At 41.8% G+C, this 23,365-nt stretch overlaps 1 protein-coding gene across 7 annotated transcripts in view; it reads right to left on the reverse strand.

Moving 5' to 3' along the window:
* The window catches only part of NUBPL (NUBP iron-sulfur cluster assembly factor, mitochondrial), a 60,001-nt gene that overhangs the window by 25,582 nt on the left and 11,054 nt on the right, over nucleotides 1-23,365 (reverse strand). For 2 of the 7 annotated variants that reach the window (XM_028721075.2, XM_028721082.2), the window contains exons 4-6: nucleotides 15,239-15,329; nucleotides 5,603-5,642; nucleotides 5,405-5,495 (exon numbers count right to left, since the gene is read on the reverse strand). The exons of 1 other annotated variant lie outside the window; for it this stretch is intronic. In XM_028721075.2, coding sequence (XP_028576908.2) covers nucleotides 5,405-5,495; nucleotides 5,603-5,642; nucleotides 15,239-15,329 — 222 coding nt within the window. Of the gene's footprint in view, nucleotides 1-5,404; nucleotides 5,496-5,602; nucleotides 5,643-15,238; nucleotides 15,330-20,848; nucleotides 20,872-23,365 lie in introns of those variants that run through there. 4 more of the 7 variants (XM_028721095.2, XM_077926150.1, XM_028721102.2 and 1 more) reach the window with 4 other exon arrangements.

The following is a 23,365-nucleotide window of genomic DNA, read 5'->3' on the forward strand; positions in this document are numbered from 1 at the left end:
AACAGAAATTGCGCAGCAGCGGCGCAGCGGGAGGCCCCATTAGCTAAAGTGGTGCTTCAGGTTAAGAACAGTTTCAGGTTAAGAACGGACCTCTGGAACGAAGTAAATTCTTAACCCAGGGTACCACTGTATACCATGGCTTGGTGAACTTCAGATTTGAATGTTCTCATCTCCCTTCATGCAGCCCAACTCCTTTGCTATTCTAGAAATTGAAAGTTTGCCATTATATATGAGTGGGCAACTATGCTTATCTTTCAATCCAAAACTGGAAACCCCTTCACATAGTTCCCCAATTCTGATTTTGAGCACAAACCACCACAGCAGACAAGGGCATTCAGGAAGAAATCTCAGCCGTTGGTAGGGAAAAGGCCCATATGAGCCCAGGACCAATGGCCAATCATTTATTTGGCCATCACTTCTGAACTTTGAAGCAGCCTCAAGTGTTTATTTGGAAATGTATCATTTGACAAGTAACAGTTTCCCTCATTATTCTTTTTCATATGGAAATAGATAAGCAGGACAAAAAAAACTTTATAAAAAAAAGTTATTGCTTTTTGCAATAATCCCTGCTTGTTAAGCACGCACAGAAGAGTTCGTGCTTTTGCTTGAAAGACCGCAAGAGCAAACTACACATTGCATGAAATAAAAACAAAAACGGGTCACCTCACTCCAACTCTGTGAACTTTTCCTATTATCAAATGTCTATGTAATCAAAAGTGGAGCTCACACTCTGGCACTTATTTCCATTTATATCAAGTGAAGGTTCCATTAAAAACCTACACTGCATGAAAGACATTTGTGTAATAGTATTAGCGTAGCAAATGCTAACATCACAGCAGCGTCTATCATCTTTGTACAAGGGAAATGGGGGAGGTTTACCTGCCATTTCAAACAGATTAGAGACCAACCCTCCCTCCTACAGTCAAGGTTTGGTATCCAATGGCTGCATGAGTGGAAGGCTGTGCCTCCAACAAAATTCAATTATCCCTTTCAGGCCCTGCACTCTCCAGACAGCCACTCCAGAAGGTTGGAGGGCATTCTTGAAGCATATGAGTTGTACTGTATATTCTGTGGGATGCAATCCATTGGTACAGTGGTACCTCTGGTTACAAACTTAATTCATTCCGGAGGTGCGTTCTTAACCTGAAACCGTTCTTAACCTGAGGTACCACTTTAGCTAATGGGGCCTCCCGCTGCCGCCACGCCACCGGCATGCGATTTCTGTTCTCATCCTGAGGTAAAGTTCTTAACCCAACTTTCCGGGTTAGAGGAGTCTGTAACCCGAAGTGTTTGTAACCTGAGGTGTTTGTAACTCAAACTACCACTGTACAGTCAAATACAACATTCCTTGTTTCCCTAGAGTGGGCATAGGCAGGGGAACATCCAGTCAGTGTAACTTCCTGTTCCACTGGTCTGGAGCATCCTCCCCCTGCATGTGATCTGGGAGATGGGCATGGCTCTGGCTGACTCCATAAAAGAGCCGAGCCATGCAGCCATTTTATCAGTCTTGATTCTTGCAGTTTTGTCTAGTTTGTCTTGATCTCTTGCTTCACTTGTTCTCTTGCTTGCTGCCATGCTGCTCTCCTGCAGCCATTTTGTTCTATTGGTGTGATTTTGCTGTCAGCCAGCAGCACATGAGTTCTCAGTCTCAATATAAGAGATGAACTCAGTTTCTTATATAACTATTAAGTAAAGCCTGCCTTTCAGGGATCAAACCGTGAACTGAAATGTGAGTAAACTTTTTGTTGCTTTACTCAGAAAGATTCTCGTGTCTTTATTCTTTTAAGAGGGATCAAAGGGGACACCAGGAAATAATCTTAACTAAGAGATTCAAACGAATCTGCAAACTAGCTTCCAGCTATATTGAGGGAAATCTGCTCTGCAACATCACATACTAGTGTGAGTGAAGGAAGGACAAGACTTTTTCAATATATCCCTTCCTACTATCCTTAACATTCCCACATCCTCACCCTCTACTGCAGCTTTCTTTAGCCCAAACTGACCGGAAGTATCCCTACCCCCACCCCATTCTCTAAAGAGGTTTTTCAAAGAGTGCAGTAGCTGTGGAGGGGGAAGAGAAGAAGATAAATGTCTGCTGTGTGAGCCATCTTCTACTCACACAACTGTTAAATAATACTTATCTGTTTCGAAGCATAAACCCAACAAAAACAGGTGCCTGCACACTCAAACAAAATAACCAGGTTCTTCAGTGGCGCCATTAACTGCAGTTATTAACTATTATTATCAAAAATGCTATTCTTTACACCGAGTGATGGATCTGAGGATGAAATGCATTCACTCTGAAGTCACTCTGCTGGAAAACCTCAAGGCTAACAATGTAAGAGGTTGTTGACATTTCCAACTGATCTCTTAAAAATGTGATGGCTTTCTAGCGACCATTAAAACTTACTGAATTGCTGGTTATTTCCCATAACGTATATTGTAATTTGTATTTACAATAATTGCCTCGCTACAGCCTATTTAAATAATAATAATTATGGTATTTGAGCATGAAAATGCCTCTACAGAGGGATGGCATATACAAGAATATAGAGGCTTAAGCAGTTTTTGAAAAGTGAGTCTTGAATAGAGCGAGCCCTGGCTAGAATTAACTGTTTTAAGAGCACAGATGTTAACTATGATTAAGGCTGAAAGGGGAATGTTTCCAAAGAGGAGAGGAAGTATGTGAGAGCTCCCATCTTCCCCCAGGTAATGCTACACTACATTACGGATATTTGCAGCAGTGCTAGGGGATACACATCATTATGTCTGCACCAACCACTAATGGAAAGGATATCATCTATTTCAGTGGGCTCGACTACAGAATTGGGAATCGTCATTCAACTGTCATGTCCCAGAATACCTCTTCCAGAAGCATAATGAAGTCTCAGAGCAGCAGTCTCTTTTCCTGAGTAGCTAAAAGTTCCATGCTCTCTTAGAATCCATAAAGAATATAAACAGAATAGTTTTAATGTTATCAGACGGTTGTATTTGCACCTGCCTTGGGAGTATCTGCAGAACCTAATTCTGCTAAACTTCTATAAGGAAAAAAATACCATGAACAGCAACTTGATATACCTCATAGTTTTCTGTGTCGCACCCTTATGAAAGAAACTTCATATTCTAAAACAGATGATAAAGGCCATTTCACAATATTGCCTGGTTTTATATGCAAGTCCATGGACCTCTTCTACTGGCTGCAATAAAATGCATTAGGAATATTAGATCTGACTGACTTAATTTTCTTGAGATCTTTATTTAATATTTCATAACCCTGTCTCAATGTCTGGGAGCCCCTTAAACTCAATGTATTCTATCATAAACCAAGATTAAGAAGGCAATTTATGTGACTTATATATAACCAGAAAAGGAGGAGCAGAACGAACTATTACTTTCAATTCTGCTGTAAAACGAAAGTTACAACCAGGCTATTAATGCACAAAATAATTAATCCCCCCCTTTTTTGTAAAGCTCTAAACTTAAAAACAACTTCTGAACAGTAGTTTAACCTGCAGTGACCAGTAACAAAATGTGGATATAAGAGTCATAGAAAATCCAATCAAACCCAGCTTTGGAACAATAAAATATTTTATTTAATTACTGCATGCGATGCCTGAATCTCTACAGTGTAAATGTCCTGGTCACAGAATTAAATCTGGTAAACTATGAGTAATAACCTACTGCTACAAGCAGGAGTAAGATTTAAATATACACTCATTAAAACACACTGCAATTATAAGTATACAGTTGAATAGTTGTAAAACCTTCCTCTTCAACAGATTCTACTTGTCTTTGCTGGTATCTGTAAGCATTTTGTTTTCCTGAAAGGAAACTCCATTTGTCCTGATGCAGGATTAAGGAGCAGATAGTTTATACACAAAAGGAAAATGCTTTGATTGGAGGAAAGTCCTTCTTAAAGCCTTCTTGCAGGAACAAGTGAAATTCCATTGTCAGGGAAAATCATTAACGGGCCCCCGTGTCAAGGCACTACCATTTCTTTTTTACTTCTGGATCTGCTAGATTACAACTGCATCTTTAGTTGCTAGGCAACAACCAACTCCGTATACACCATTATCAACACCCACGAGAAAGAAACTGCCATCTGCTTCTCATTTGGGAATTCCATTGACTGAAGCAATATTGCAGTTACTGCAACCCCAACCCCACAAATCATCCTTGGTCTCCCTCAGCCCTGCTTGTTAGTAAAGCAGGTACTGATGTCAGAAAATGTGGTATATTATGTTTTGGGTAGTGACCGAATAAGAATAAGGCATGTTTGAAAGGGGGGGGGGGGGGGGAGACGCCACCACAGGCAATTGTGATATGTTAAAAACCACACTACCAAAAAAGATATAGTGTTTCTGAACACGTAATAATCTCCCAGTTCTAGCAGACGCCTTATCCAGTTGTGCTATGTGGTTATGCTTATCTTTATGTTAACAAACAATACTGGTGCTGCACTAAGAACAGCAACGGTTGGAGTAAAATCTTACTTTTAGGTGGTTGGCAGAAATTAAGGCTGGAACTAGCTATTACAGCAGACGGGAAACAGAAGCCCTTCATCACCTCCATAACATCTAATAATGGCTTAATGGGTACCATCACACGTTGCGTGTTTTTGTTCTGCCTCAGTTCCACTTCACAGGCTACTGCTTGCTTGAATTGTCCAATTATGTCCCACCATGCATTGTTGCCATTAGAAGTTACTAACAGCAAAGAGGAATGAGACAAGGAGCAATTTCTTTCAGCAGAAGCCCTATGTCCGCCATATCATCTAGCCTTGGCTTCAAAGATCTAATACAGGTCATCAGATATTGTCCACGAAAGCAAATTTCAGCTGCTTTTCAAACAGAATGATCCACTATTTATTTGACTAGAAAGTTGCTAAATGCAGAAGGCTACCTAACAGCAAGTCAGGCAATGGTACATTGACCTTGTGTTGTCTACACTGACTGGCAACTGTTCTCCAGAGTTTCAAGCAGGGGTCTTCCCCAGCCCTACCAGGAGATGATGGGACCTTCTGCGTGCAAAGCTCAGACACCAATTTATGGTCTTTCTCCGCTAATGGAGAGCAATGGGATGGATTCAGCTAACCCAGCACCCTAGCAGAAGGGAGCACAAGGATTCCCACTCGTGCAATGAGGCTCTTTCACCTTGTCCTCCCCCGTGCCTCCCCCAAATCAGCTCTGAAGGGTTGGGAGAATCCTCAGAACAGTGTGAGAGGGGAGGAGAGGGAGGATCCTTCCATCTGGTTCTCTGTATTTCTACCTTCTTTTAAAATGTTCTCTTATACAGTGATCAGCACTGGCTTGAATAACTTTATCATCTTTCCTTTGTTTATCAATGAAAGGCGGGGGGGGGGATCAATTTCTTCAAAAAGCAACATGTTTATATAACTCCTTACCTGTCTCAACAACTTCTCAATGGCTGACATTACCATGGGGCCTCTCCAGACAATTGGTGCAGTCTCTTCTACCAAGAAACCTATGGACATACTATAAGAGAAATGCAAATATATTTTTTTCAACTTTCAGACATGTTACAAGGAGCAAAATATAGAAAGAAAATATGTAAAATGGATTTGAGCGTACAGATTGCTTACCATGCAATTCCATAGTTCACAAGAGGCCTCATTAAGTTTTCTAGAATGGAAAATGTGTTTTAAAAATACATTTTTAGAAATTATTATTGTAAGTTCTGTTCGTTATGACTGTGAAAATGTGTAGAAACTAGAGGCATTTGTAAGAGCAATATGCACCCTCTCAAAGTTTTATGCCTTCACTGCAAAGCAGAGGGCCAGTCGAGACATTAACATATAACCAAGGTTAGCACGAGTCACAGTTTGTTGCTTTAACCTAGTAAGATCTCACATATACAGTATAACCATGGTAATTTCTGGCTTCTGTAATTGTGATACGTTGTTGTTATTGGACTGTTTTCCAAGATACTGCATCTTTCTCCCTAACTGCCTTCACCCTAAAGGGAAAATAAGCTGTATCAATTCTACATTAGGCTTGATACCTAGAGATCTGCTAAGAACCTTCTTAACATGGATGAAGACGAGCCCAATAAACCAGACTCTAAAGCTAGAATATTCTATCCAGAGAGAGGACCTGCTACCAGTCAAACTAAAAAGGTAGCTAAAGCTTGCTTAAGGAGAGTCCCAAGAAAATGCTGCATCAGCAAGTCAACAAAAATGTGGTTTCTGACATTATTATATTGCAACTCTACTCCATAGATTTCTTTCTGAAGTTTGGTACCATTTAAGATTCTTAACAAGAGTTTATTTGATGAAAAACAGAATATGACATGTCACTGAGAAGCAAAACATCTTGCATTCATTCAGACACTACAGTTTCCCTCAAGAAATCATGCACTTGCATATTATTATTTTTTGCAATATTCAGCAGTTAATAAAATAAAATAAAATTCATTGTTACCAGCCTGTGCTAGGGTGCCCAGACTGCACAAAAATGCTTATCAGGAGGAACTGGAACAAAAGCAATCATATGGACAACCTTCTATTTTATTTCTTTAATTAACGGAACAGGAAGAACTCAGATTGCAATTTTTCTTGACAATCCTCTCTATGGCCTCCTAATATTGCAGTTAATCCTTATGCATGCTTCACCACTCAGAATAGCCCCACGGATGCTCTTAAAACATCTCTCTCTATATGCTTGGTTATGCTGAAAGCCGAAAACCATAGGAGAGTATGGCTGTACTGTTATAGATGGATTAAACACACCAACATCAATGGGTCTTTAGCAAAAGCAAATACATACTTGTTTGCATTTTTGACTTAAAACCTGTAAGTACGTAAGCCAAGTTCACCCACCATGTAAGCTGCAGTGAATGGTTTACCATTAATGTGTCAATGGGGGCTGCTTTGCTTCTTCCAGCACACGGAAGAAGCAAAAACATGATTCCTGACTTAGAATTACTGTACAGTGGTATATCGGGTTAAGTACTTAATTCGTTCTGGAGATCCGTTCTTAACCTGAAACTGTTCTTATGGGGCCTCCTGCTGCCACCACGCCGCCGGAGCATGATTTCTGCTCTCATCCTGAAGCAAAGTTCTTAACCTGAAGCACTATTTCTGGGTTAGTAATCTGAAGTGTATGTAACCTGAAGCGTATGTAACCTGAGGTACCACTGTATATCTGAACTTTGTACTTCATTTCAGTAGATCATCATGGTTTGTTTGGCATGTCAATTCCATATCATGTTTTCGCAGGTTTCATATGCTTGGGGGAGGGGTACAGAATCTGGAAACCAAACAGGATATGTACAGAAGGAGGAAACTGCACAGGTACAGAACTGTACAGAAGGAGGAAACTGTGACATACAGCTAGCACTTTATTTCAAGTTACTTCCATAGTGGTTCCCACCACTGCAGAGACAAGCCACTTTTCAGATAAGGAAAAAAAAAGGGCTTGCCTTTTCAGCAGTGGGAACTGCAACACCAAACACAACTAAAAGAGATTTGGCATTCTGGTGCTGCAGGACCAACATGGATTGCAGCCTTAGAATTTAAAACAAACCACAGACGTAAAATGTTGCAACAAGTGTAGGACTTAAAAGGTGCGTTTTAAAGTGGCTGGTGCCGTTGACAATAGTTCATGATTACAACTATTAATTTCCCTTCTCCAAAATTATATTTCAGTGCATAGTTATTGAGCAGCTACTCCTCCACATCTACTTAAAAATAAGACTGCAGCATGAGCTTACTCAGAAGCTTGGGAATCCGTTGCATCATGAACGCCACCTTTTTGTAGAGCTGAAATCTTTCACCACTCAAAATCATCATTATTATCCACCTCCTCACTTTTTCACGATGTCTCATCAGGAAGAGCACAAAAGACTACCACGACAAATGGTATCACTTCCCACAATGCTATTCAGGGGGAGTATTGCAGCATAAACTTTGAACTCTTATTACCTGGCAGCTGCACAGACTATACGGGATGTGAATTCAGGAGATCTGAAGGCCAGCCCTTTTTTTTTGAACACACATCCGTGAACGATGTGATTAATCAAATTTCTACTGAAAGGAAGAAGGTTCTCTGTCCATCACTAGCCCTTTCCCAAACAATTAGGATTTCCATTTATGGGACCTTGTGCATATTTAATAGCAGCAAATAAATGGTCCAACTATCTATCCCTGTTTACTTGAAACAGTCCCTTTTTTCTAGGGACCTGTCCTGAGTCAGCAGCAACGAAATACCAAAACTGCCACATTAGGAGTATGGAGTAGAATCTTAAAATTGGAAGGGATCCCCAAGGGTCATCTAGTCCAACCCCTTGCAATGCAGGAATCTCAGCTAAAGCATCCAGACAAGAAAGGAGGAGGAGTGGCGTTATATGTCAGGGATGTGTATACCTGTGAAGAGATCCAAGATTTAGAACCTCAAAGCCAAAGTGAGAGCATTTGGGTCAAAATTAAGGGAGAGAAGAATAACAGTGACCTCATTGTGGGAGTTTACTATAGATCCCCAAGCCAAACGGAGGACATAGATGATGCCTTCCTGGAACAGATGGCCAAGCATGCAAAAGGAAGGGAGATAGTAGTAATGGGGGACTTCAATTACCCGGATATTTGTTGGATGTCAAACTCAGCCAAGAGCATAAGGTCAAACAGATTCCTCACTGCCCTTGCAGACAACTTCATTGTCCAGAAAGTGGGAGAAGCAACAAGAGGAACAGCCATTTTAGATCTGGTCCTAACCAATGTTGATGACCTGGTTAGTGGGGTAGAAGTGGAAGGATCATTAGGCGCGAGTGATCATGCTCTTCTGAAGTTTACTATACAGCGGAAAGGAGCAGCCAAGCATACTAGGACTCAATTTCTCGACTTTAAGAAAGCCGACTTCATAAAGCTTAGGGAAGTGCTGGGTGAGATCCCATGGACAGTAATACTAAAAGGAAAGGGAGTTCAAGATGGCTGGGAGTTTGTTAAGAGGGAGATAGTAAAAGCACAACTTCAGGCAATACCAATGAGACGGAAACATGGAAGGTGCCTAAAGAAGCCAGGGTGGCTATCTAAAGAACTTTTAACTGAGTTAAGATTAAAAAAGGATGTGTACAAAAAATGGAAAAGGGGGGAAACCACCAAAGAGGAATTCAAACAAATAGCCAGCACGTGTAGACACAAAGTCAGAAAAGCTAAAGCACAAAATGAACTCAGGCTTGCTAGAGAGGTTAAAAGCAACAAAAAAGGCTTTTATGGGTATGTTCGTAGCAAAAGGAAGAACAAAGAAACCGTGGGGTCACTCAGAGGAGAAGATGGTGAAATGCAAACAGGGGACACAGAAAGGGCTGAACTCCTCAATGCCTTCTTTGCCTCAGTCTTCTCCGATAAAGAAAACAATGCCCGACCTGAAGAATTTGGAGCAAATGATTCAGCAGAGGAAACACAGCCCAGAATAACTAAGGAGATAGTACAAGAATACTTGGCTAGTCTAGATGTATTCAAGTCTCCAGGGCCAGATGAACTGCATCCAAGAGTATTAAAAGAACTGGCAGATGTGATTTCAGAACCACTGGCAGTCATCTTTGAGAATTCCTGGAGAACAGGCGAAGTCCCGGCAGACTGGAGGAGGGCAAATGTTGTCCCTATTTTCAAAAAGGGGAAAAGAGAGGACCCAAATAATTACCGCCCAGTCAGTCTGACATCAATACCAGGGAAGATTCTGGAGCAGATCATTAAGCAAACAGTCTGTGAGCACCTAGAAAGGAATGCTGTGATCACCAATAGTCAGCATGGATTTCTGAAAAATAAGTCATGTCAGACTAACCTGATCTCGTTTTTTGACAGAATTACAAGCCTGGTAGATGAAGGGAACGCAGTGGATGTAGTCTACCTTGATTTCAGCAAGGCATTTGACAAGGTGCCCCATGATATTCTTGTAAAGAAGCTGGTAAAATGCGGTCTTGACTATGCTACCACTCAGTGGATTTGTAACTGGCTGACTGACTGAACCCAAAGGGTGCTCATCAATGGTTCCTCTTCATCCTGGAGAAGAGTGACTAGTGGGGTGCCACAGGGTTCTGTCTTGGGCCCGGTCTTATTCAACATCTTTATCAACGACTTGGATGATGGACTCAAGGGCATCCTGATCAAATTTGCAGATGACACCAAACTGGGAGGGGTGGCTAACACCCCAGAGGACAGGATCACACTTCAAAACGACCTTGACAGATTAGAGAACTGGGCCAAAACAAACAAGATGAATTTTAACAGGGAGAAATGTAAAGTATTGCACTTGGGCAAAAAAAATGAGAGGCACAAATACAAGATGGGTGACACCTGGCTTGAGAGCAGTACATGTGAAAAGGATCTAGGAGTCTTGGTTGACCACAAACTTGACATGAGCCAACAGTGTGACGCGGCAGCTAAAAAAGCCAATGCAATTCTGGGCCTCATCAATAGGAGTATAGCATCTAGATCAAGGGAAGTAATAGTGCCACTGTATTCTGCTCTGGTCAGACCTCACCTGGAGTACTGTGTCCAGTTCTGGGCACCACAGTTCAAGAAGGACACTGACAAACTGGAACATGTCCAGAGGAGGGCAACCAAAATGGTCAAAGGCCTGGAAATGATGCCTTATGAGGAACGGCTAAGGGAGCTGGGCATGTTTAGCCTGGAAAAGAGGAGGTTAAGGGGTGATATGATAGCCATGTTCAAATATATAAAAGGATGTCACATAGAGGAGGGAGAAAGGCTGTTTTCTGCTGCTCCAGAGAAGCGGACACGGAGCAATGGATCCAATCTACAAGAAAGAAGATTCCACCTAAACATTAGGAAGAACTTCCTGACAGTAAGAGCTGTTCGACAGTGGAATTTGCTGCCAAGGAGTGTGGTGGAGTCTCCTTCTTTGGAGGTCTTTAAGCAGAGGCTTGACAACCATATGTCAGGAGTGCTCTGATGGTGTTTCCTGCTTGGCAGGGGGTTGGACTCGATGGCCCTTGTGGTCTCTTCCAACTCTATGATTCTATGATTCTATGATTCTATGATTCTATGATCCATGACAGATGGCCATCCAATCTCTGCTTAAAGTGTGCCTAAAGCAAAAAAAAAAGTTAGTATAATCAACCAGCTTTCTTGCTTATTTTTCTCCCCCTTGCCTTATAATCTAATGATAGCAAAAGCATGAAAATAGTTGCTCTAACTATTCTTTCACATTTCTGATTTAATTAAGATTTTTCTTCTCCTCAATGACATAAGGCCCAATTCAAGATGTGCATCACCAGTAATACACCTAGAAGGAAGTGTTCCACATTGCCTCCATCACAGTAAAATGCATGTATCAAACACACCTCCCCATGCTTTTGGAAATATTAGTGCTTTAGCCTAGCTGTGTTGCCAGGGCCAGTTATTAAAAGATTGAGAAGAACACACAAAATAACACTTGTTACCTATTTTTCATTGTTAGGAACAACGTGTACAGTACAGAATGCTCAGCAACAAGGTCTATTATAAAGCTCTGAATGCCTTTAATATCCCACATTGCTGCTAAAATTTACTCATCTATACAACAAATACGTTCAAAGACACAGACATTTCTGTTCGTTGCAGCAAAAACAGTAAAGGATCTTGTGACGTTTTGAAGGCTAAGAAACGTACTATGGCCTCAGCTTTCAGGAACTGCATGCATCAAATGACATAGACTCTAGTCCATGAAACCTTACACCATAATAAATGTTAGCCTTTAAGGTGCAACAAGGCTGCAGTTCTCTAGGTATACTTTATGTTTCACTCAGAAATCTTCGCACCTCACAAAAGACAACCTAGCAACCTAGGGAGGAACATAACTGAACTTCTGTAATACACATTTTTAAAAAAAAATTTAAACAGGATCAGCCTTAAAGTGGTTGTTTTAAAATTGTTTACTCTGTTAAGCATGCCAAAACTTACCTAAGGAAAATGTCAGAAATTGAAAAGGGCAACACTTAAATTTCTACTTAGCTTGCTATAGCCACTGCAAGTGCTTTAGAATAGAACACTGAATTAAGAACTAAATCATTTCCCTACCACCGAGATCAGTTATTTATCATCCGGCACCTCAGTCCTATATTGCTGGCAATCATCCATCTTTGTAAGATAATGAGGCTCCCTCCAGTGAAAGTAAGAGAAAAGAGCCCTCTTTGTGGCCTGAGGCCTTGGAGGCGATATGAAGAATCAAACTTCCCTAGCATCTCTTGATCTCACAGGCTACATCCAAAGAAAAGACAACCATCAACTCATGGGGTGACATGAATGTGATACGAGTGTGTACAGATTGTCCATTTTCTGCCTCACAGAACCCCAAATTATTATTTCTTCGGCATGTAAAGCCACAATTTCCAGCTTCTGTGTCACAAACTTCCTTCTGTCCTATTACGCAACATGTTACATGCATTGCAGATTATGTGTTTTTACACTAAAGTAAAATACAGCTACCAACCATATCTGAATTACAATCATGGTGCTTCCAAATGAGTGTTTTAAAATCAGACAGTACGGCTTTTTCACTTCAGAAAGCAATTCAGTACGTACTGGTCCAAGCTCCATTGACAGTATTTACTACTTTCTGTCTGCAAATGAAACAAACTGCCGCTGTTTAGTCCAGCTACTTTTCTTGCAACTCCAAGACAAAATACTTAATCTCTCCTGAAGATTCTTCGAAAAGTTTTTTTAAAAGAAATTGGAATAGTTGAACTAGGACGGTGCTGCTACTAGAAATCAAACTGGGGTAGTCTCGGAGGAAATCTCTCTTTCATTGCTAGGTACAAAATATGAAAGTTGGACCGTCTATTCCTCCCTAGGGTCCTTCCGGCTCAACTGCTTATTTCTGCTAGTTTCATACTACCACAATATTGAGTACATTTTAGCAGTATCGCCCAAGGAATACATAGGCTCCCTCCCAACCACCACTCCCTGTGTCACCTGCAAGCAAAAGTACATCGTATGGACCCAAAAACTATCTGTCAGTAGACACTCCACTCACCCCTTTCTGAAGGGGAAGGAATCATCTGGCAGCTAAGTAAGCCTGGCATTTAGGGCACAACAAAACATTTAATAATCCATTAATAAAAATTTGTGGACTAAGGGAGGGCTCCCTTGAGGGGGAAGGGAGCTCTAAACTAAACTACTGAGGGCCCTAATCTACATCTTCCAAGATCTTGTGTTCTACACAGATAAAACCAGCCATAACACACACATCCAATGTTAACAGGTAAGGAGATTCAGAAGGTGTGGATTAGCTCCAAAAACCAATTACCTGTACTTGGCATTCTTCCTACTCCTATTCCTATGCCACGACATTCCCAGGACTTTGGATAACAAATATTCACATGAAGATGAAACAATATATGTCACTATTGTAAGAATCTCTTATCCCACAAAGGTTTGAGACATTATTGTAACACTAAGTACAAGCACAGATAATTTTTCTCAGCCATTAAACACTTGTAATGGTCTCTATTATGGTGCCCTGACCACAGGATCTTCCACATCAATACGTATGGTTAGGAAATCAGGTAGGATGTGACACAGATTATTTCACAATTAGTCTTTACAGATCTGGTTTGCATTCCAAGGCTCAACTATTGCGTTACCTGGTTCCAAGAGCCACATGTATGCCCTACTGTCCAAGCTACTGAATATTTGTATAGCACACATAATTTGTTTCAGTTATAGGATTTTTATTCTGACAACTATGCCACAATTCATTACTCCAGGTTGCCGGGGAAGGGGGGAGGCAGAAGCACTGCAACTGTACACTAGAAAAGCAGCACAAGCCTCTCTTCATTTCCACACAAATAAGCCCTATTTGGGTGCTCTAGTCACATGATTGTTATCACACAGAAAAGCAGGGCCCATTGAGGCCCCCCACCCTCACAAGTTCGGGAGGCAATGCCTGTGAAGTGGATGGAATCAGTTGTACACACATAGGCTCCTCCCATAACTGAGAGCCCCTCACAATCAGAGTTTCGGTTAAGGGGGCAGGAATGCATGTATGCAGGTAGTTCCCTTTTAAAGACACTGACCAACAATGCAGAGGCCCAGATGGTGCAATCTTTCCCACCACCACCCCGCCGAAAGATAACATGAACTGGAGCTCTGTATGATCAGGCAATCAAGTGGCAGGCCGGGCTCACACTGGAAGCCACAATATTGCCACAATATTGTAGCACTACCCTAGAATGCATGGTAAGGAGCTACAGCAGAACTATAGCATTTCCGCTTTTTTAGTGCAGACAACTTTACTCCATCCTAGTTCTGTCGCAGACACTGAGGAAACTGCATCCCTATTACGTACTTCCATTTGTTTTAAAGATTTACGTATCAACCTTCAGCAAAGCTAAATTCCAAGACAATTTACAAACACAGTTAAAATATGGTGGGTTTTTTTATAAAAGAAACCAGGATGCTTTCAAATACAGTGGTAGCTTGGTTTTTGAACGCAACCTGTTCCAGAAGACCGTTTGAGTTCTGAAACATTCAAAAACCAAAAACTCAATAGCCTACAGCTAGGCCTCAGGATCTTGCACTCAGCGGAAGCCGCGTGGCATGTTCGACTTCCAAGGTGTGTTTGAAAACCGAAGCATTTACTTCTGGGTTTGCGGCATTCAAAAACCGAAATGTTCATCAATGGAGATGTTCAAAAACAAAGATGTTCAAAAACTATAAATGCATTAAAAGAAGTCTGGAAGGATTAAGACTCACATTTGTTTGGCACCAAAAAGTTAACATGGATGCCAGTTGAGCCTCTCAGGAAGAGAACTCCAGATGTTATCACTGAGAATGGCTGCTATTTAGTTGCGACACGTCCTACCTTGAATGATGGGGACACCTGAAGGCAAGGGTCCAAAGATTATCTCAACTCATGAGCAAGTTGATATGGGAACACATCCCCAAGTCCTAAGTCATATAGGGCTTTAAGAAGTAAGCAGCATCACTTTCAATAGTGCTCAGAAGTAGACCAAAAGTCTGTGAATCTGTCAGTGCTGCTATGTATGTTCTCATTAACCAGCCCAAGGCAACACCCTAAAAACTGGATTTCGAACTACAGTTTTCAAACAGTGGTCAAAGGCGGCTCCTTGTGCAATGCAAGTCTATTAATGTTACCATGGCATTGTTATCTATGGTCATTTGGCAAGATAGGAAGGAGCATCTTTCCCTACTCTCACAACCACAAATAATCACTGCCTCTCAAGATTTCCTTGTCACAGAGTAAGATCCATCCAAACTTACTTGGTGTCACTTCTGGACTTCCTTTCAAATTCATCATCTTTGGGATGGAAGGCCCATAGACATCTGCATCAAGCAAACCAACTGCTTTTGTCTGTGGAAGGAAAACACACAGCCACATCATTCTTAATGGAAAAAGTTATGTGGTATAGTGGTTAAGAGCGGTGGACTCGTAATCTGGTGAACCGGGTTCGCTTCCCTGCTCCTCCACATGCAGCTGCTGGGTGACCTTGGACTAGTCACACTTCTCTGAAGTCTCTCAGCCTCACTCACCTCACAGAGTGTTTGTTGTGGGGGAGGAAGGGAAAGGAGATTGTTGGCCACTTTGAGACTCCTTCGGGTAGTGATAAAGCAGGATATCAAATCCAAACTCTTCTTCTTGTAAGCGAACTTTAATTTCAGCTCTAATTTAACTTTTGTAACTTATTAACTAGTGGTGCTTTAAATCTAGAAAGAACTGCACTCAATTACCCTACTCAGCAAGGGAGATACATGCACGGCCAGTAGATGTGCTTAAATGGAAGTATAGGAAGTGGAAGCCAATTTCCACCCAGATCGAACGGTTACCAGGTGTAACTAAAGCTGGATTAGTGTCACTGATACAAGATTATGTTGAGACTTAAGTTTAAGAGTAAAATAAAAACTAAGAGGGGTCTCTCGGCATAAATGGAAGATATTAATAAAAAGATTCAGAGAAGGACGGATTATTACTTCTTTCGCAGGGTAGCTGCCATATTAGTCTGCTGGAGAAGGGCCATGGTTCAGTGGTAGAGCATATGCCTTGCAAGTAGAAAGACACAGGTTCAATCCCTGGTATCTCCAGGTCAGGTTGGGAGAGACCTCTGTCTGTAACCCTGGAGAGCTGCTGTGAAGCACTGTAGACAATACTAAGCCAGGTGGACCAAAAGAGCTGATGCAGTATGTTTATTCATTTATTAGATTCCTATACGCCCTTCATCCAAGGATCACAGGGCAGTTTACAATATACAAAACAAAAATATATAACACAGTAACAAACAACAACAACAGCGGCAACACCCCACACACAGTTTAAAAGGCCATAGGTAAAGGTAAAGGGACCCCTGACCATTAGGTCCAGTTGCGGACGACTCTGGGGTTGTGGCGCTCATCTCGCTTTATTGGTCGAGGGAGCCGGCGTACAGCTTCCGGGTCATGTGGCCAGCATGACTAAGCCGCTTCTGGCGAACCAGAGCAGCGCACGGAAACGCTGTTTACCTTCCCACCGGATCGGTACCTATCTATCTACCTGCACTTTGACGTGCTTTCAAACTGCTAGGCTGGCAGGAGCAGGGACTGAGAAACGGGAGCTCACCCCATCATGGGGATTCGAACTGCCAACCTTCTGATCGGCAAGTCCTAGGCTCTGTGGTTTAACCCAGAGTGCCACCTGCGTCCCACTTTAAAAGGCCATAGGTTGTTTAATTAGCCAAAGGCCTACGAGAAGAAGAATGTTTTTGCCTGGTGCCTAAAATATGTAACGCAGGCACCTGATGAGTCTCCCTGGGGAAAGCATTACACAAGCGGGGGCCACCACAGAAAAGGCCTGTTTCAGTGTTGCTGCCTTTTGACCTCTTGCCGAGGAGGCACACAAAGAAGGGCCTCAGATGATGATCACAGAGTCTGGATCAGTTCATATGGGAGAGACGGTGCTTGAGAGAGCTTCTTATGTTCCTCCGTAGCAAGTAAGTCCAAAGCATCCATAAGCTTTGTGGCATAAAGTTTCCTAGACTAGAGTCTAGCTTAAGAACTGCATGAAGGAATATTACACATTGTACGGTGGTGCGTACACATTCACACATACACACATGATAATAGAAATAGAGGAGGAGGAGGAAAGTTGGTCTTATGTCATTTGTCACAGATGACATACTAGCATGGCAAGAAAAACTTTACTGGTGTGGGAGAGCCATTCCCAATCATAACTATGCCCTATTCAACAGTATGAAAATGTGCTATTGAATTCAAACCCATCAGCTTCCTGATGCTACAATATAGTAGCCACATTTCAACTAACCCTTTTAGGTGACATACGGTGACTATACTTCAAACTCATCTTTATCAAGATACTTTGTAGAGCCTTCTTCATCTGTAGTATCGATGGTGCCAAACACAGAGGGTCTTTTCAGGGGTGGCCCCTGGTTGTGAACATTATCCCTAGAGAGATCCACTTGGTGCTTATAGTGACATTTTTCAGTAGCAGGTGAAAACTTATCTGATTACCCCCAAGCATTTTAAACATCTTTATACAAATTTAATATCAACATTACTAATTGTTTAGTCTCTACTTTGGCAGCATTTGAGCATTTTATTTTAACTTCCATGGAATTACTGTAGTGCTTTCAATAGTGGTGTGTTTTTGTGTGTGTGTGTGTGTGTGTGTGTGTGTGTGAGAGAGAGAGAGAGAGAGAGAGAGAGAGAGAGAGAGAGATTTTATACGCCGATTTTGTTTTATCTGATCCAGTATTTTATTGTATTGTATTGATTTTTGCTGTGTGTTGCCTAAAGGGACTAGAATAATAGGCAGCTGATAAATACAAACAACACATAAGAAAACAGATATTGCTTTCATGCTGAAATGTAGCCAGTTCTGTATCCAGGCTACAAAAGAATTTGCAGACCAGAATAGACAAGGCATTATCTTCTCTGTAGCGTTTGGCACAGTTTACTAGCTTTAGGTTTGTCTTAGCAAGTTATTTCCTTACCCTGCAGGGACAGCACACGTTAGCAGTTCAAGACCTCTATTTGCAGCACTACTTCCCAGTGAATGTGGGCTATTCTGTTAAGGTCTGCCCTTCCAACTTCACACTTCTGCAATGTTTTTTTAAAAGAGATAGCCACCGGATGATAGAGAATAATTGCTCTCAACTACTACATATGGCTGGACAGAAGGCAAGAATTTGAAGAAGGTTTGGTTTAAAACATTAGAAATGCTTTCGAGCTGTAAAAGAATTGCTCAGCAATGGAGAAAACTTTGCTTTGGAAACCTGTGAATGATTTTCCTTGGATGTTTAAGAGAAGATGAACTGAAATCGCTAATTATTTCTGGCAGCATTTAACCAGGATGGCATTTAGACTTGTCACTGGGGATGGTTGAGATCCTGAGCAAACTAAACCCAGTTCTGGACTCCAGAATGAGTTGGATCCCAACTTAAGCTGCTATAACATGGCTGGAGGAAGATGGGTTTTCTTCCCACCACGACCTACACAACACCCTACACAATTCCCACCAATGGTCAGGGAATGGTGCTGAATGGGGCAGGCTGTCCAATTTGCAGGGTTGCTGCCCTTCCACCTGAGCACCCTTTGCACAATAAATAAATATAATAATAAGTTATTACTTATACCCTGCCCATCTGGCCAGGTCTCCCCAGTAACTCTGGGCAGCTCCCAACAGATTATTAAAAACACAATAACACATGAAACATTAAAAACTTCCCTAAACAGGGCTGCCTTCAGGTGTCTTCTAAAAGTCATCTAAAATGGCACAACGGTCCATGCCATTCAGCAGCTACTGCAACACTTCTTTGCCCCTGGCTTTTGACACCTGAGATGTATAATTCTTGGAACCAACCTTACTTCTGTGATTGCAAGTTGTTTTTAAACCACTTTTAAACATTGTAGGTTAAGTGTTTTAACCCGCCCTGTGCGCGGGCAGGAAATAAATTATAACTCCCTTTGGTGAAGCATGTGGGAGTGGAGTGGGGGTGTCATGAGGTGGAGGGGCAGGCATATAAACTGCTGCCTACTAAGAGAAGCTTAACTGGAAGTCATGCACCTGCCTTGCCTGGGTTGAAGCATCTTTCTGCTTGTGCAAGAAACTTTTGGATACAAGCCTACCGCTGTTAGCAAAGCAGGGTGCTGGCCTAAAGCTATTATTATTAGCTGGTATTTGAAAAGCAGGATTCCGTTATAAGCAATAAAAGCTTCTGAACTTAAAAATAGCTGTTCTTATTCAACTTGTACCTTTCTCAACACTGATAATTCAGATACACTAAAATGCACGGTCACACATGAGCTTAGCGACAGGGTTATAGAAGTGGTTTTGGTTATTAAGGAATAACTGATTTTTCATTTATTTATTTGGAGTCCCGCTGAAAATATGGCAGCCCAATCCCCCAGCACGTAAAGCCAACCATGTCCCAGAACCCCTAACCACCAGAAACCATCATTAGCTCCACTCCCACCCAACACCAAATTCTGAGGTTTGACCAGGCCACTATATTCAGCAATACCAACTTTGCAACTTGATTCTGCCACAAAGGTTGAGTGTTCCATAATCAGCACCTGCCTTTATCTGATGCTGTAAATTAACATCGTATTTATGCTTGCTGCTGGCGGGCCACAAATTTTGGATCGACTTGACTGTCAGCTATTGTTACCAGTAGTTAATAAGAGTCAGATTTCCAGTTTCCTGTTCAAAACACTATGTTCATCCAGTGCCCACTAGCGGGGGGGGGGGTGGATTTAGAGGGAGGAGTTGTGGAGAGATGTGGGCACATTCGTTTGTAACAAACCCAAATCCATTATACTGATGCTGCATCTTGACCCATTTTGAAAGAGGCACTCTCTGCTTTCCCATGCTGCCACCATCTTTTAAAGAACCTTACCTCTACAGTGGCACCTTTTAGAGGCTTTCTCCACTGGCTGCCCATGTTAAACTTATGGATGCCATTGTCTAACGTATTGGTGGACCCCTGCATATAATGCTATTTATAAGCAGGAACTGCAACATCTTCATCTCCAGTACTGTGTATCCAAGTATTGGATTGTAAGAGATCATTTTTGCAGTTGTGATTTTTCAAGTTGTATAGCCTTGCAACGTAAGGGGTACCTCATGGGGGGGGGGGGGGAGCTTGTTTTTCTACTTGTGCAGATTAAGGGCGTGGTTGTTGTGTTTTTGGTGAAAAGTCAGACATCCTTAGTTAAAGAAATCTATTACATTACTTTTACATATATAGATAGATGTAAAACATGACTACCATTGGGCAAACAGAACCTCAGTCCTTGATAGAGGGTGTTCCTAAAGCTAACAGTAATAGCTCACCACACCACTCTGTCTAGCAGTGTAAAAGGTGGCGCTGTGGTCTGAACCACAGAGCCTAGGGCTTGCCGATCAGAAGGTTGGCGGTTTGAATCCCCATGAGGGGGTGCGCTCCCGTTGCTCTGTCCCAGCTCCTGCCAACCTAGCAGTTCAAAAGCACGCCAGTGCAAGTAGATAAATAGGTACCACTGTGGCGGGAAGGTAAATGGTGTTTCTGATTTCTCTGGTTTCCGTCACAGTGTTCTGTTGCACCAGAAGTGGTTTAGTCATGCTGGCCACATGACCCAGAAAGCTGTCTGTGGACAAACCCCGGCTCCCTTGGCCTGAAAGCGAGATGAGCGCCGCAACCCCATAGTCGCCTTTGACTGGACTTAACCGTCCAGGGGTCCTTTACCTTTTACCTTTACCTAGCAGTGCAAAACCTTCTTGTAAAAATAATAATAAAAAGCCGCATGCACACCTTATACAGACCCCTGCTCCACTCTAGGCAGCCCTAATACATAATAAGGTGAGTCAGTTGCCATTAAGTGTGGCAGGAATATCAGACTTACTGGAATGTAATCTTAGCACTTCCAAGGCTTCAGTTCATTGACACCAGGTAACTTCTCAGGGGTTGTGTCCTTGATTAATGAGAAGGAAAAGGGACACCGCTGCATGTTCAACTTCACATATTAAAATGTCCTGAGCCGGCCTCAAGTCCCATTAGCGTTTTCTGCCAATTTATCAACACGCATACAAACACCGTATCTGACTTATTTCAATAGCTTGTTATGACAAGCACAGCGTAAGTGCAGACATTAGCTTTTCAGAGAATGGCAGAATAACAGAGTTCGTGTTGGCCATCAATGCATATATTGGGATGGGAAGAGTCCCTCCCACTATGGTGAGACAGGCTTTCTATTATTTTGAAGAACTAAAAACCTGCAAATCCTGTTTGATCAAAGCCTTAGTGGAATAGAGAGGGGGGAAATGAATGTGTGCTCTGTGAGCAATAATACCTCTATCATGCCATCTTGAAGGCTGTAAAAGAATTAATGTCTGTTCACAGCCATTGCTTAGCATCATCACTGCACATTCCACCAATTCCTTTCTCTGAACTTCTTGATATACATGTCAATTGGGAGACAGTACCATTTTAGGTAATCATGTAGATCAAAGCAAATATCTCATTTAGCACTACTTCTTTTTTTAAAAAAAATCATGTTTCTTTATAATGCACAAAGCTATTTAAAAACCCACTGGAGTTACTCTGACAGATTATGCTGTTTCGTGTCTACTGTACGAAAGCTGCAATTTAAGAGATCGGGAAGCCACATTTTCATGCCAGATTTCAAAGACTTCAACACCATTTTCGAACTCCTTTGTTCTCAGACAAAACACATAATTTACCTGATTATGAAGATTCATGACTCATTTCTTTTATCTGCATGCACAGCTAATCAAACCCCTTCAAATAGTCACTCTAATGCTTTATCCCCTAATTACCATTTGAAGGATAAATATTTGGAAAACTGCCTAGCTTGTGCTTAAACCTAAGTAGCACTCTTTTTCCATCTACAGGTTCTCCCATTTTTAACAAACCAAAAGAATACTCGGGAATGGACATGGGAGCAAAGGGGAGAGGCGTGACAAAGCTTTGCAATGACAATGGCAATGCCATCTTTGGACACCACAAACATCTCAAAACTTTTTTTAAAAATAGTTCACAGTTGTATGCTTTACTCCATCAATGCACATAGAAATATAAATAAAAGAACTGTGGTTAAGAACACACATCAAAACATCTCCAAGTGGCTTTGCAAAACTACATATGCAGCCTAATACAGCATGGGTCAACACAACCGTGAAGCAAGAAGACTTTCAACCATTTTGTGTTTGGCTTTTGAGTTGCAAAGCCGATTGTAAAATGGTTGTTTTTTGCTTTAAAGCAGGGGTCAGCAAACTTTTTCAGCAGGGGGCCGGTTCACTGTCCCTCAGACCTTGTGGGGGGCCGGACTATATTTTTTTTGGGGGGGGGGGGCGGGAAATGAATGAATTCATATGCTCCACAAATAACCCAGAGATGCATTTTAAATAAAAGCACACATTCTGCTCATGTAAAAACACCAGGCAGGCTCCACAAATAACCCAGAGATGCATTTTAAATACAAGGACACATTCTACTCATGTAAAAACAAGCTGATTCCTAGACTGTCCGCTGGCCGGATTTAGAACGCGCTTGGGCCGGATCTGGCCCCCGGGCCTTAGTTTACCTACCTATGCTTTAAAGCCTCTCCTACACAGAAGGGCCAAAAGTTCAAAGGAAGGACAGAGGTTTGAGGAGAGGCTTAGCTCAAATAGCTCTGCACAAGAGGGTCTAAGTTCAACCTAAGAACCTGCAATTAAGGGGAAACCAAAATTTAACCAGGAGTCTCCTCTCCTTTTGATTGATTAAAAGTTTGGGAGGGTAGTTGAAAAACCATGTTAGATCAGTGGTTCCCAAACTAGCCCCCCCCCCCCTAAGTCCATGGGCCACTTGAAAATTGCCAGCAGACTTGGCAGACCACATAATAATTTCTTTGCATTTTGCAGCAATTGTAAAGAGCTGCACTGGAAGCTTATCTCTTACATTGTATTTTACTGTATTACAATTAGCATTCCGTAGTATTCAAATTTAAATGCAATAAAATGCAATAAGAAACAAAATAACCAATAAGAATGCAATTAAAAGTCAATATGAATATTCAATACCAGCATGCCATGGGTCACCTGAATGAAGCTTGCGGACCACTGCAGACAACAATTTGAGAACCCCTGAGGAAGAACTGAAGAGAGAAAGAGAGCCATGGATTCAAAAAGTTGAAGAGCTCTAACACACTTTAAGAGAGCTTAAGTATTGGAAAGTACTAGACAGAACTCTATTAGCCTTTGCCCTGCTTCGTTTTGATCTCCAAGGCCAAACTTGCCAGTTGTTCCTTTTATCTCTTGCCTCCCTACTTTAGCATTCCAATCCCCTATAATGAGAAGAACATCCTTCTTTGGTGTCACTTCTATAAGGTGTTGTAAGTCTTCATAGAATTGGTCAATTT

The sequence above is a fragment of the Podarcis muralis genome, chromosome 1 (assembly GCF_964188315.1).
Source record: "Podarcis muralis chromosome 1, rPodMur119.hap1.1, whole genome shotgun sequence".
NCBI classification, from domain to species: Eukaryota; Metazoa; Chordata; class Lepidosauria; order Squamata; family Lacertidae; genus Podarcis; species Podarcis muralis.